This window comes from Apteryx rowi, unplaced genomic scaffold (genome assembly GCF_003343035.1).
Source record: "Apteryx rowi isolate R43461 unplaced genomic scaffold, aptRow1 scaffold_123, whole genome shotgun sequence".
NCBI lineage: Eukaryota > Metazoa > Chordata > Aves > Apterygiformes > Apterygidae > Apteryx > Apteryx rowi.
The window spans coordinates 1,800,932-1,815,061 of NW_020447453.1; the positions used below are offsets into that span (position 1 = coordinate 1,800,932).

The 14,130-nt window shown below is 40.4% G+C and overlaps 1 protein-coding gene across 2 annotated transcripts in view; it reads left to right on the forward strand.

Annotated features, from left to right (window-relative positions):
* Positions 1–14,130, forward strand: part of GRTP1 (growth hormone regulated TBC protein 1) — a 35,932-nt gene that overhangs the window by 11,134 nt on the left and 10,668 nt on the right. Inside the window, exons 1-3 of one of the 2 annotated variants that reach the window (XM_026055482.1) lie at positions 7–167; positions 2,464–2,588; positions 6,047–6,143. In XM_026055482.1, the coding sequence (XP_025911267.1) occupies positions 2,466–2,588; positions 6,047–6,143 (220 nt within the window). In that variant the 5' untranslated portion in view covers positions 7–167; positions 2,464–2,465. Of the gene's footprint in view, positions 1–6; positions 168–2,463; positions 2,589–6,046; positions 6,144–14,130 lie in introns of those variants that run through there. The other variant, XM_026055483.1, reaches the window with a different exon arrangement.

Sequence of the window (14,130 nt, forward strand, 5' to 3'; positions counted from 1 at the left end):
AGCTACTGGGATTTAATCTGAATTTACAGCAAAGAAGTAGCTAGTCTCTTCCTTTTGTGGCCTTCCTCCTTCCTGATCCCATGCTCCTATACATCGTTTGGTTAAAGTCAACAGATCTGCGCACAACCACAAGTTGCAGAGTTTTGGGGTTTATCTAACAGCATAAGGTACCATGCTGTTTTCTTATTTTCGTTTCACTGCACAACTTATTCTGACTTTTTTTTTTTTAATTTTCAACCTGTGCTACCTTGTGTACTTCTGGAACACTAACATCTATCAGAAATGAAGTAGGTTAATGGATAGTAGGTCAGAGGATGGGCCTCACAGAGCGGGGAGAAGGAGGTGTACGTATGTCTCCACTGTGAGAGTGCACAGTGGGGGAAATGCTCCAGCCAGAAGAACAGCTTCTCTTGCCTGCTCCTACCGTTTGCCTCAAGTCATCTCTGGCGGTTGTCTATTAGCAGTGGTAAACATATCACGCTGTGTGTGCTGGCTTAGGGCAAAAGCTCTGATCAGAGGAGCATCAGAGCTGGTGGGAGGGGGGGAAACGTGCAAGTGGGTGCAGAAGTGGTAGCATGGAGAGGAAGGGAGACCTCCTGCCCTCGGTGCACTCAAGATATTCATCTCACACAAGCAGTTTTGTAAGACCATGCCCTTAACCTTTTATTAAAGCCCCTCCTTCCAGGCTGAAATACTGTTACTAAATGTGAAGAAAAGTTCAAAATCCTTCATAAAATTAGGAAAGACTTCCCCAACCTTTACAGAAAAACATGCTCTGTAATCAGAAAGCAAGCTGAAGCTGACGCTCTTAACTGCAGGCCTTCCTCAGGTCGTGAAGTTGATGATGAGTTCAGTTTGATTAGCCTTTGCTCTGTACGTGATGGACTTTCCTACTCCCCCCACAACCGTTATTCTGCGTAGCTGAAGGGAAGAGCCATAACTGAAATGTCAGCATTAATCTTTCCTGTAACACCCAGCATATACTTTATTAAACAACAAATTATCCTGATTATGCAAATACTGTGCTGCTCTTCCTACCAAGAGGAAACAAAACAAATTTCTTTAGCCTATCACTATCTGGTTGGTGCTCAAGTCCTTTTAAAAACTGTCTTTTTCCTTGTGTTTTTCTTTCAAGTCACATGAGAGGTGGATTGAAACATTTTTCTGCCCTCCCATTTCTGTAAGTGATTTATTGACTTAAAAAGGAAGAAATGGTGATTAGTATGATGACTGTGTAATGCCTCATGATTTTGAGGGGTTTTCTTAGTTGCTTACAGCTCAGCTTTGTGTTAAAGATGTAACAGACCTCTTCCTTTACGCAGAAAAAGCTGATAAGAACCAATATTTCTCAGGACATAAAAGTCTGTATAGTAGTGCTGTTACTGTTTTGTGTGTGTTTTTTTTTTTTTTTTTTTACTTTAACCCAAAGTTTTTTTGTTGTTAAATATAACCAAAATAACTGTTCTTATTTCATTAATAGGTCTTGGGTTTTGAAAATCTTCGAAGTACAGTTGCTTTTGAATGGGATTTTTCTCCCCTGCCATAAACTTCTAAAAATCAGATGTGCAAGTCAGGACTAGTCACCTTGGGTTTCTTCTTTATGGAATGAAACAGGCCAATTTAACTCTGCCTGTTTTTTTCCAACAGCTGAAGGAGGTTTTGGTGACTAGCTCAAACTTGTATGTCTAACTTTTAGACCTTAAAGTCAGGAGAGGCAAGTCCTACTCTTTCATGTTTGGTCTGGAAGAAACTACTACTTTGGAACATCAATAATTGCATAGTCTTACTTGGTTTAGGATTGAGCATGAAGCGTATGGGATGTGTATTGCTATGTGGACTTCAAAAATAAATTTCCTTCTCTGTGATCTTGTACAAATGAAGAAACAGGTCGTCTCACAGTCACATCCTGCAAAAAAAATCTTTAAAAAAAATACTGTGGTTTCAAGTGGGTGTGATTGGTTGCAGGAACAGGACTTCTTTTAAATTGTTCAGGACTATTCTGTAGGAGTTCACTGAAGGATAGGTCAGTTGAAAGCTCACCTGATTTGTTAAGAGAATATGCTTTCCCAGAGCAGCAGCTTGTGTCTTGCCACTTGGCTAGATAAATTTGGTATGTGTTGTTTTGATCTGTCTAAATGGCTGGTTTGCTGTCATTTAACCCTTTACAAATGGACCTTGAGGAAATTCCAATCTGAAGGATAGTCTCTTTAGTCCTTCTTAAAATTGATTTCTGTACCCTACTAGGATTAGTCTTTCTAGGAATAGATTATCCTTGAATGTAAGATGGCCTTTTAGCTAATGAAAGAAGTCAGGCTGTTTCTTCTTAAAATTCATCCATCAAAACCACAGTTTAGTGAGCTCTAGTGAAGTTTCAGCTGTACTTCGGGAAAGTTGTAAAGATTGTTTGGAAGGAGAAGGAGGCAATGGCTCTTAATTTTGGTCTTCTCTTTTCCTTTTCTCTAGACATGAATAGAACATTTCCAGATAATGTAAAATTCCGCAAAACTGCTGATCCCTGTTTGCAGCATACACTCTACAACGTGTTGGTAGCATATGGGCATCATAATAAAGCAGTAGGATACTGTCAGGTATGTAATCAGTGGTTTTTTGAACAATGCTGCCTTTCACCAGTGGTATTTGTTCTTTTCCATTTGAATGCACAGTTTTAGATGGTAAAGCTGATGTAGGAGGACAGAGGCAGATCCATAATCTTTTTCTCCCCTAGTGACATTTTAAAAACAGAAGTAAATTAATCACTTTATGCAAGTTCAAGTGGCCTCATGAGTTTCTCCAGGGTCTTTATATAGCTTACTTTATTGGGTTTGATTCCATTCACTAGCTGCAAAATTAATGTTTTTTGTGGATGTACATACCAAGGTTGGTTGCTGTGTGGAGGAGGAGAGAGTGAGCTTGTCTTTCCCTCTTCCCCCCCCCCCCCATCTTTCCCAAAATAGTCCTTGGTATGTATAAGGGATTATCATATCTCAGTTTCCTTTTGTTTTCACTGGAACATTTTTTGAAGTACAGGAAAACCAGTGCTCATGTGACATCACCTAGGATTTTAGATAGCTTGGTGGGGGGGAATGTTTGCGGGGGGGGGGGGGATGTGGGTAACACTTATTTGGTGGCATCTCAAAGTCTTGACAGTCAAGTAGGAAGAAAAATTGTTTGAAATTCAACCTGATGTTGCTTAGATGGCAGCTCAAAAAAGCTCCTGTTGTGATTTCCAAATACTGTAAAGTTTCCTCTGGGGACACAAAGAAGATACTAGTTGATTCATGACAATCAGCCAGGAAAGAAAAAGGCCATTTTGTGGATCATGAAGAAGCAGGAACTGACATGAACAAAGTCTGTTTTCAATTCGTTTTTAAAGCCCTCCCCTCTCTCCTCCCTTTTTTCACCAAAGATACATGTGCTAACCTGTACCTCATGCCAGTCAAGGAAGTTAGTGCAGTAAATACATCTATCCCAGAGTTAAAAGAATATGAATTATGTTTACTGAAACCTGGATAGTAGGAGACTTGCAGGGACTTAAACCTAGATTGAAGTTGCTAAAGCAAATTCTTTTTGTGCATTACCAACCAATTTTAGTACAGAGATTCTTTGAAATATGAAAATAAAAGATGCTTGGAGTTTTTTTCCAATTTTATTATTTTCAGTATGTATTTATTAAAACGTAATCTGTTTAATCTTTTGAGAATAACAGAAAGGGTCAAATTGTGAACACTGTTTTGCAAGGCTCAGCCCTYGTATATAGGTAATTAGACGCACAAACATATACACAGCTTCTAAACCATGCTAGCTTCTACCCAAAATATATGTCCAATTGCTATTAAAAAGTTATTAAAAGTTGTTATTTGTTTACTCAGTGGGTTGGTGCTTCCATTTTAACTTGGCATTATGAGCAGACCTCAAATGGGGATGAAAGAAGTAGGCTAGAAAAGCCCTGTGCGAGTTCTTTTTGCCTCCGGTCTCCTCAGAGGATGAATGTTATCTTTTGTGGCTGAATAGTTAGAACATAAACCAAAGGCCAGCACCTGCTTTCCAGGGCACATCATAAATCAGGGAGTGTTTCAGGAAGTCACCTTTTCTGCCAGTGAAGCAGCAAGCTTGGTCAAGACAGATATTGCGATGCCTCCTGCATAATGAGAGAGAACCTATGAACGCTAGAAAATTCAAAGTAAAGGACAGACTATTTTTAGTGTTTTGCAGAGCTTTTACCAACCAAAGGCTCTCCAAGGCAGCATTTTCATAATGCTAGTGCATTTGCAGTGCTTACTGGCGCTTAAGCCCCCCAGCTGGGAGTGTGTTAGGCTTTGCATTGTCACACTGTGACAGTGGTACGGTTTGCTTACCCTAGTGTAACCAGTGAAATTCAGCGTCCTGTGAATATCTGCAAAAGAAGTAGCTTTTTGTGCTTGCCGTGTGAAGTGCCAAATAGTCTCTTGTCACCATGGATGCAATTACCAAGCCAACTGTCAGCATAGAAACAAAGAGTTGCCTTCCCAGCCAGAAGGCCAAGCGCCCTGTAAGGCCATGCAGGATAGATCCAAGCAACTTCTGTAACAGCTGCTGAAGTGACTCAATGCTCCAAAGTGAAACGTCAGGGAAGACGCAATGTCCTCATATTCCAGCATTCTGCAGGTGTTGCAGGACCTGCTGCAGCAAGGCAGGCAGGTAAAATCTGGTGAATGCAAGGTACGAGATTTCAGTTCAGAGAGGAACTTCCAGCTTYCAGCGGCTCCCAAGGGCAGGGAGTTTTGGTAGCGGTCGTCTTACCCAAGCTGTAATTGGCAGCACTTCAGGAGACAGGGAGACAATATTGCTGCCTGTGGCTATAGGCAGTGCCAGGGAAGCAGAGCTCAGAGGGAGAGAGGACAGGGAAGAGGCCAAAGAAAAGGATGAAAACGAAGAAGGCAGCCTAACCAATACCAGCCTTCATGGCCTGTAAATACTTAAAGGTGACTTTCTGTTAGCTTACAAAGACTCGGGGGGGGGGGGGGCTTGTATGTCAGAGGCAGCTTTTGTGTATTGTCGTGCGGATCTGCTGTTTATGTTATTGCGGTTGTCATCTTGTCTATGATGGGGAAAAACACACTTAAAAAAAAAATCCCTCCAGCTGAGGAACCCAAGGAAAGAGAAACATTGTGCATGTAAATTAGTAATATTGCCATAACTTAGCAACGCTATGGTGGATATGAGAAACAAGTGCTTTTCTGAGACTGAGGCAATGTGTTTACAGGGCATACCAGTTTACAGCCTCTGTGTTCTGCATGTCATTTCTCTAGTCAGAGAACCTCAGTAAAGGTTAGATAAATTGTACAATCAGGATTTGACTAAGTATGACTTGAGTACTTTTTACATTTTTTGTAGCTCTTTTTTTCCTGGCTGTTTCCCTTTTTCCTTTTTTTACACTGAAAGGCAGGAGCTATAGTGGCCAGAGCCATTGACCAGCATGTGGACTACTGTAGGTACTAATGGAAACAAATGATGTGTTCACAGCCATTTGACGAGCTAAGCAGCAACAGCTCATAAAATCTGCTGGCACTGTTAACTTTTTGCTAAAGAGCATTTGGATCAGACATTCTCCTTTTGCAGCTGCTCTGTCCACCTGCAGGTGTGTTATGTTTGTGGTGCACACTTGAGATAGCTGTGTTTTGGTGCTGATCAGACCAGTCATCAGTTATATCAGGACAGGGCTTCGAAATTAAAAAAAAAAAAAAAAAAGTAAGTTACAGACTACTGTGCTATATTTTCTTTTAATTTTGTCTCCATAAGTTTTGTTAATAATTCTTGTTAGCTGTCACCCTGCAGGTTTAACAGCTTACTCAACTGGTGGCCTTTATTACTAGATTTCACCTTATATACCCTCTTTGTAGAACTGTGGTAATTTAGCCCTTAGTGTCTTTCAAGGCCAATTGCTTTTGGTGTTACAAAATTCTTGGGCAGATAATACTTCAGAGGGCTAATCAAAAGAAATAAGCCAGAAACACTTAGCTTATAACTCCTAATTGTATGCATCTTAAAACTTTTCTTTCTATTTCAGGGCATGAATTTCATAGCTGGATACTTGATTCTTATTACAAAGAATGAAGAGGAGTCCTTTTGGTTGTTAGATGCTCTTATTGGAAGAATATTGCCTGGTATGCTAAAAATTTATACAGTTGCGTTTGTACATAGGAGCTTGGCTTTTATTTTCTCTTTGCATTCGTCTCCATTTTTAAAGGTTTTAGGTGGTAAAATGGACTTTCACAGGCTGAATATTTTCTAGGGTCCTGGATTTTACAGCACACAGATAAAGCCTGTCTGTTCTATAATCAGATTTTAGCCTTGATTCAGTGGTTCATAAAGATGTTAATATGTAGCCTATTTCTCCCTCCCTRCCTGTAGCTGCTGGGTAAGTTTCTTCCTATGTCGGTATCTTGCTGGGAAACAGGACTGGTGAAGGTGTCTGGGATTTGGCATTTCTGCTTCCAGGAATATGATATGAGACACCAATGAAGCAGTGATCCCAGAGCAGAACAAAGATGTGAGATGTGCTACAGCTTGAGCACTGAGCCTAAAGTAGCAGTTCACAGTAGGCTGGTGGGAGGCAGCATGAGCTTTCCTCAGAGGTAATCGGCAAGGTGGTGTTAGCAGGTTCTGCTAGGTGTGGGGACCTTCTGAGCATGCCTTGGACACTTTACACATTGTGATTTTGCAGCTTGGCAAACAAATGTCAAAATCCTTCTCTGTGTCCGTGTGTGAAGTTTTTGTCAAAGTTCTGTTATAATCAACGATGGTCTAGCCAGGCTGGTGAATATAGTCTAGAGGGTAATTCCACCTGCCCTAAGGTAGACAACATCTACATCTGCTTGGTTCAGTAGCTCTCTAGGTTCCCTTGCCTGAATCTCTAGGTATACAACAGGAGCTCACACACTGAGTTTTGTCTCATGTGTGAACCAAATCTCACCACATGTGTGAAGTACTTCAAAACCAGAAGCAGACATTAGGCACAGCTGTTCTATACACATATGAAATATATGTGGGGATGTTCTTGCTTAGGATTTTTAGAGGCAGAATGGGTTATTGTGAATTCCCTTGAGTATTGCACAGGACTGACTGCGGTTACAAACTCAATGTACAGCCATACTCAAAATGGAAGACTGTAATTTTCATATGAAGAACCTTTGAAAATCCCTATTGGCCTAGTTTTGCTTTTGAACAGATCTTTTTTTTTGCAAACAGTTGGAGGTTGAACACAATACTACAGTGTCAACTAAGATGCTTGTCAAAAACATCCAGGTTGATGCTTGCATTTCTGTTTCTTTCTCTTCTTGTTTAAGATAAGAAATGTATATAATTTATTTCCATTTGGAACAAAAGGGAGAAACTTTGAGAAAGAAGAGAAAAAGAGCTGAGGGAGTTTTCTAATGCTTTTGAATGACTGTGAGAAATTGCTATTTACACTGAATACGTCATGCAAGAACTCAGTTTTTCCTTGCGTATGAACGGAGTGGTTGCACTTAGTTCACAAATTGCACGAGTAGAGAAGGGCAGGGTACACTACATCTCATTGAACTGATCTGCAAACATTTGAGATTTTACGGCTTTGAAGTTTACTTTTGAACTACAAAAAAATAGTCTGAAGAAACAAACTGTCTGTTGTTTTTATTCAACCTTGAGAGCTATTAGCTGTGCAAACAGGTAGGAGACTGTGTGCCCCGTCCCTGGCTGAAATCAGTGGATGTCTTTGCATTGACATCACTGTGTGTGGGATAAGGCCCCCAGTGAAAGGCAAGTTTGATTGCAAAGTGATGTGTGGCATCTTTTTGCTGTTAATCTTCTTGATAATATTACATGTTTTTTTTCTGGGACAAGGGAGTAGTTTCAGAAATTTTTATTCGCTATTGTTGGCAGGGGACTTACTTTAATTAGGTTGTCATGAAGCCCTTAGTTCTTCTTTAATATCCTCTTCCTACACATTGCTGATATCTAAATGACAAAAGTTACTCTAATTTTGCCCTCTTTATTTGTTGCATTCCTCCTATGCATTGATGATAAGAAACTCTTTAATACGAAAAGTAATTGCTATAAATAAAAATTGCATTTATTTCAATTATATTTATAGATATATTTTTATAGCCTCTTCATAACTATATTTTTATTATCCTGCAGCAAGGGTCTTGTTACGGACTTTAGCCTAGATTCAGCACATCCAATAAGGGCATTGAGCTGAGGTACTGTAGTTAGAAGCCTGGATGCTTAAGTTTCTTTTACAGGCGGTGGGGAAAGATGTATTTGATCAGAATTACTTATCTGGGTGTGCCCTCTTCCCCTCCACAATCAATGAAAAGAGAGCTTGAGGTGTCTTTTCCAGTTTAGTTGTCTCAACAGGCACCCAAGTTAGGTAGGGTGAATTTTTGTCTGTTAAAAATGTTTGTATTGAGTAACGCAAGGCTTCATCATCAGAAGACTTGTTGCCACTGATGTTTTCCCCAAAATTTTTCATGATAGTTCTTTGTCATTATGGTGGTGATTATCTTTTTTTTTTTCCTTCTTCTTCTTCTAATTCCCACTGCTGTACTAGATGATGCTTGAATTGTTCATTTATAAAACTCCAAGCTTGATGGATAAAATAATTAGCATAATTTCAGCAAAATATAGTGTGTGAGGGGAGGGACTATATCTGTAGAGAAATTTACCTAAATAAGTAAATATCATCCCTCCACTGACAGTGCAAGGTGCAGCACTTTTCAATTTAAAGTCTTGCAGTTATTTGTTGGGGAAGCAGAGAAACACCATATGTTCCCCAGGTCTTCAGAGGTATAAGTAGCAATCATATTTCATGTTGATGCTAACAGTTTGATTGACCAGTAGTTTTTTCTTTAGTTTCATTGCTAATATTTTTTTTTCTTGATCYGTTTGGATTTTAATCTACACATTTTCCCCTTTCATCACAACAGATTTGCCTCCAGGTCATGTCCTCTTTTTTTTAGTGTGCCCTGTCACTGGCGGTTAAATCAATCGTGATGTAGGACAGTACATAGAAAACCTTTCTCTGCCCACTGCGGAGTCCCTATGAATGCTTTCTTCCCCCTGCCCACGCACACTTAATTATACTGAACAGCAGTTCTGGTACCTGCATACTAACAGTGTGGTCAGCACATGCAATGAGCCAGCCCAACCACAGATCAATGCCATCTATTGGAAAATTAGAATTTGACAGATGGGAGCATTAGTGGCAGCTTTTGGGGGAAGGAAGGGCAGAGAAGGACTCGCTAGACTACTGCTCACCTCCCTGGTTGCACTGTTTTTTGGATCTGGATGGTAGTGTGTGCTATAGGATAGGATGAAAGGGACAGCTTGGGAATGGGACCACATAAATAGATGTTTTCTGGCTGAATTGTTCTGTTGCACCCAAATGGTGTTAGTGCAGCTGTTCCAGCAAGCCGGCAGAAATTAAACTGATCTGTTGGTATATGGAGTTGTATGTCCTCCATTCACCTGACAAATGTAGTGCTGTTCAGTACAGCTGAGTGAAGCTAGAAGGATTCACTTGTCTGCAGAAGACAAGTCCGTAGTCTACTGCCCATTGTGTCTGTCAGCTGCTCAGCCAGGGCTTTGGAGGGATTAGGAGCTTATCTCATTTAAACACAGCAAGGGGAAACAGAATTGTTTGTTTGACTGAAATTTTGAGTGTTACCAAGAGCTCTTTATTCCCAGGTTCACTCAAAGCAGATGACTGGCGCAGATAGTGTTGCCCAGAAGCATCAGTACTGATTCAGTTTAAACTTAGAGTGAATGCGTCTTTGCAGTTTCTGTACAGTGTTTTGCATAGCTCCAGTGTCTGCTTGTTCCGTTGAGAAATACTGGGGTTTTTGCTTTAAAAAGCATCAGGTAGGAGTTAACTTTTAACTATGGTACTTTGGTATCTAATTTAAGGGATGTGTTTGGCATGTTTTACATATTTGTGAATAAATGTTGAGTTTAAGAGAAGAAGGATTTGAGAACTAATTTGAATTCATGTTAGCATTGCAGGTGTGCCTAAATACAACAGAGTAATTACACCCCCCCCTTCACTGCAGTGGTTCTCGGTCTGAAAGCAGCAGTGTTTGTAGAGCTATAATTGGATTAGTCTGCTGGTGTTATTTACTCTTACTGAAAACCTGTTGTAGAATCCGACTCTTCCAATGGTTAACAGTGGTCTTCTGATTTCTGAACTAGCCTGTTCATGGCCGGTTTTATATACTTTTATTCTAACACTATCCCTTTGCAAAAGGTTTCCCTCCTCCTTTTGTTTACCCTTCATATATTTGTAGGATACGGTCACATCGTTTCTCAGTCTTTTTGTATTACTAGGCTGCTTCAGTCAATGTCTTTTCTTGTGTTTAGGTCTCTCTTCCCTTTTTAGCCTAATAATTATTTTGTGTGCTTGTTCCAGTTTGAATTGATTTTTTTTTTGACCATGTGATCAAAATGGCACCACTTTTTTTTTTTTTCTCTCTCTCTTTCCAGTGGGAATTTTGTTCGTGCCTTGCACAGTGTCATTATTTCTCTCATGTCGCAGCTGGAAGTGTTTTATTTGAGATAGAAACGGTAGAATCTCATTTGCTTTTCCTGGTGGCACTCTGCTTTTGGTTTGTGATCTCAGTAATAGTACATGTGTTGCTCCTCTGTAATACATTGCTCCTCTGTCATTGCCAACAGAAGTTTTTTCCCCACAATTTATAGGAATTCATAACACCTTTTTGCTGAACTGTATTTGCACATTCTTGTCCTCATATTATTAAATATCACCATATCTCTCTTACTGCAATCCTCCAGATAATCCAGTCCTTTCACTGTGTTACACCATTGTCCTCTGTGTGTTGATGTGGGACAGTACCCCTCATCATTAACAAATATCAGCTCTTCCTTTTTCTCCAAGGTTGTTAATAAAAATCTTAAATTAGGTTGAGCCTACAAGCATTCCTCAAGGATCAGTCTACCAATTTTCCTTCAGCATGCCTTCCTTCTTTCTTTTTAACCTTGTGTACTGCCTCGTTGTTTATCAATAATTAAAATTAAGAACAGCGTTTTGAATGATGAAATAGTCACAAACTGGTAGGTTAAGGCGAACTAACCAGCATTGTCTGCAAGGACAAAAGGTGCAACGCAAGATACCACTTTGGTGTGTAGCTAAGCAACTCCTAGTTAAGACAAATCTCTGCATATTCAGATAATCGATAACTAACGCATTTCTGGTTTTGAGCACTCTATGGTTCTCGATTGTATCAGCCATAGACTTGCATGTATGTTGTATAGAAGACGGCACGGTAAGAGATGTGAATATTTGAACTGAAAAATAACTTATGTATCCAAGTCTTGTACCTCATTGTCTTTCCACTGATTAATGTTACAACATTCTTTCAAGTCCATCATATAGACTTCCAGGTTTCAAGGGAACAGTAACTTGAGAAAAACAAAATACTATCTATAAAATGTTTCCATTTAAACTGCTTGCTTTTAGTTGCAATTAAGCATGTATTTATTTCCTTCTTGTGGCTAAATTTATTTTAATACCTTGATGGATTGCTGTGGAAACTCTGAATGCAGAACTGGCTAAGCAGCTGCATCTTTTCAGACCTGCTTCCCTGAAGGGGAGTGGAAATTTGCTTCACATAGAGCATTTTGTTCAGCCGCACAGGCAAGAGAAACTGCTAGACCTGAATAGTAATAATGTTGAGCTGAATTTGCAGCCTATGAAGGAGGCTGTAATGTGATGAAAAGCGTGTCCTTTCACAGAGAAACTTGAGCACCACAGGCCCAAGCCTTTGGTGTGGAAAGCTCCATGCGAGGCTATGAGGTTATGTTTGCAAAAGTAGTTATTGCTAACCAGGCTTTCCACTGCAGGTCGGACAGCAAAGAAATCAAACAACAGGCTTTTACTGTGTGAATAGCACCATAAACCCAGAAAATTTCAACAGATTAAACAATTCTGGGCTGCTTGTGTATCTTCCTCGCTCGGTAGCACCCGGCTCTAGGGTTGCCGGCCAGCAAAGCTCTCGCTCCTCCTTTGAGATTTCCTCCGCAATCTCCCATACAGCTGTTGCAGCGCGTAGCTCTCTGAAACGCACCATCACGTCTCCCGCAAGGGAGAGGCATGCTCAGCTGAGGGGTGAATAATCAGGAGTTTGGAAATATGGGACCCTGCTGAGCTTTAGGGGTAGCCAGCAGCCACGATGGAAGCGTTCATCGTTGAGCGATAGAGGTCAGTTGTGTTTATCTAGGAGTTAAGTGTGCAGTGTCCTGTTAAGCTGGAGGTGGAATGTAGGGGTCATCATGTGCATATATTTAGAAACCTTGATAAGCTTGAAATGCTTATTACTTATAAATCTCAACTGCTAGAGGATTTGGGAGACTTGAGCAAGCAGGAGATAAGTAACTGAAATTTTTCTTCTTTACAATGATAAGCATATTTATACTTTTGGAATAATGTTATTTCCTATATGTATCCTAAACCCTCCCTTTTCCCCCAGATCACAAGTCTCATTAATAAAAGAACAACCGCAATATTTGGTATGCCTGCATTAGGCGGCTTGATAGAAGCACTGCAGTTTTGCCTAAAACAAGAGTATCTTGTGTATGACAAGAATACACATATTCTCAGCCTTAATCTGGGGTGGAATAGGCTAAATTTTGGCTATGCAGCAGAAAGAGCGAAACAGTTTAACAGTGCTGAGGAATACTGTCTTCCTTGACATGGCTGCGTTTATACTGGAGGCAGGACCTCAATGATTTATTCCACCCAAACGCCCTTTCCTTCTGGCAGGCAAGCCTTGTGTTAATATAATTTCGTTACTTTGAACTCTGAGATATTTTCACTCGGCCGTCTCTGGTACTACTCTGGAAGGGACTGCAGCCTTCGGCTGTCCGTGCAGGCAGTGGTATTTGCCTTTTGGTCTCCCTGGTAAATCACAGTTTTTCCAAAAGCTGCCAGCAAAATAAGCTTTTCAAATAAGTATCAGTTCAGTTAGGATTGATCGGAGGTAGAATTCCCTGGCTGCTTACAAAGGAGAAAAGTAGGCAGAGGGGCAGAAACATAGAAATGAGGGTGTGGGGAAAGTTCCCCTGTTTGGGTGTGTAAAAACCAATTACCAGCCAAGCCTTAGCATGCAGCACAAGGCTRGTTTAATTTGTGGTCTATGTTTTACTGCGATAACCATGTCGGTGGGAGGGGTTGTATGTTTGTTTTTAGCTAATGGTTCTAGTTATGAAAGCACTGATGTGGACACGTGGTATTAAAATGCCTTTGTTTTGACAGAGCTGTCTCCACGTTAAAGGGATTGTGCTGCTTTAACTACATGGCTGAAGTCAGTAGCTTATTTCATTCCTTATAGCATGTATTTTTTGACCTTCAAGTGGTCAGTCAGTGCTAGTGGCTACTGAATTGTGATAGGTCCTTTAAAACCAGTATGAAGAGGTCTGAGTGTGTAGCTAAAGGTCTCTCACAGTAGCTTCAGAGGCTCGGCAAATCTGTGCTGCTGGTCTGGTCCTTCTTTGCGGCTCTGGAGGCTCAGTTACAATTTCTGTAATGCAGCCTTCCTGAGCAGCTTATTTGGACAGCAATGAGCATAATATAATTGCTGACGAATGTATAATTGCATTATAGATGCTTGATTTAAGTCTTAGCATACACTTCTGTATTTTACCTTGTAAATTCCTAGAAAATGTATTTATATACTCAAAGTAGTCCCTGTGTTAAATACCAAGGCTCATAAATCAAACTTGGACATGCAATTTGCTTTGCAGTACAAGAAGCCAGTGTAGCAAGCTGTCAAATTTTCTCCCRTTCCCTCTGCAGCAGACCCATTTGGCTAGAGATTATCTTTGGGAAAGGCCCCAGACTTGGTCTGAAGGAGAGCCCTTACCACCACTTGCAGCAGTCCTAACTTGCAGCATTTGCTTCTTTCTAAGCCTTTCTTTACTGGATGGAAAAGCCCATAAGGACTAGGATGTTTTCTCTACRAAGTGGCCAAGTTTGCTTTTCGTTGTCCTTGAATAAACTAAGCAGATAGAAAAGTTCCTTACAGAGCTCAATTTTTCAAGTACTGTTTGTAACTCATTCCTTCACCTCCTTTCCAGTTTTTCAACTTCTTACCTGAAATG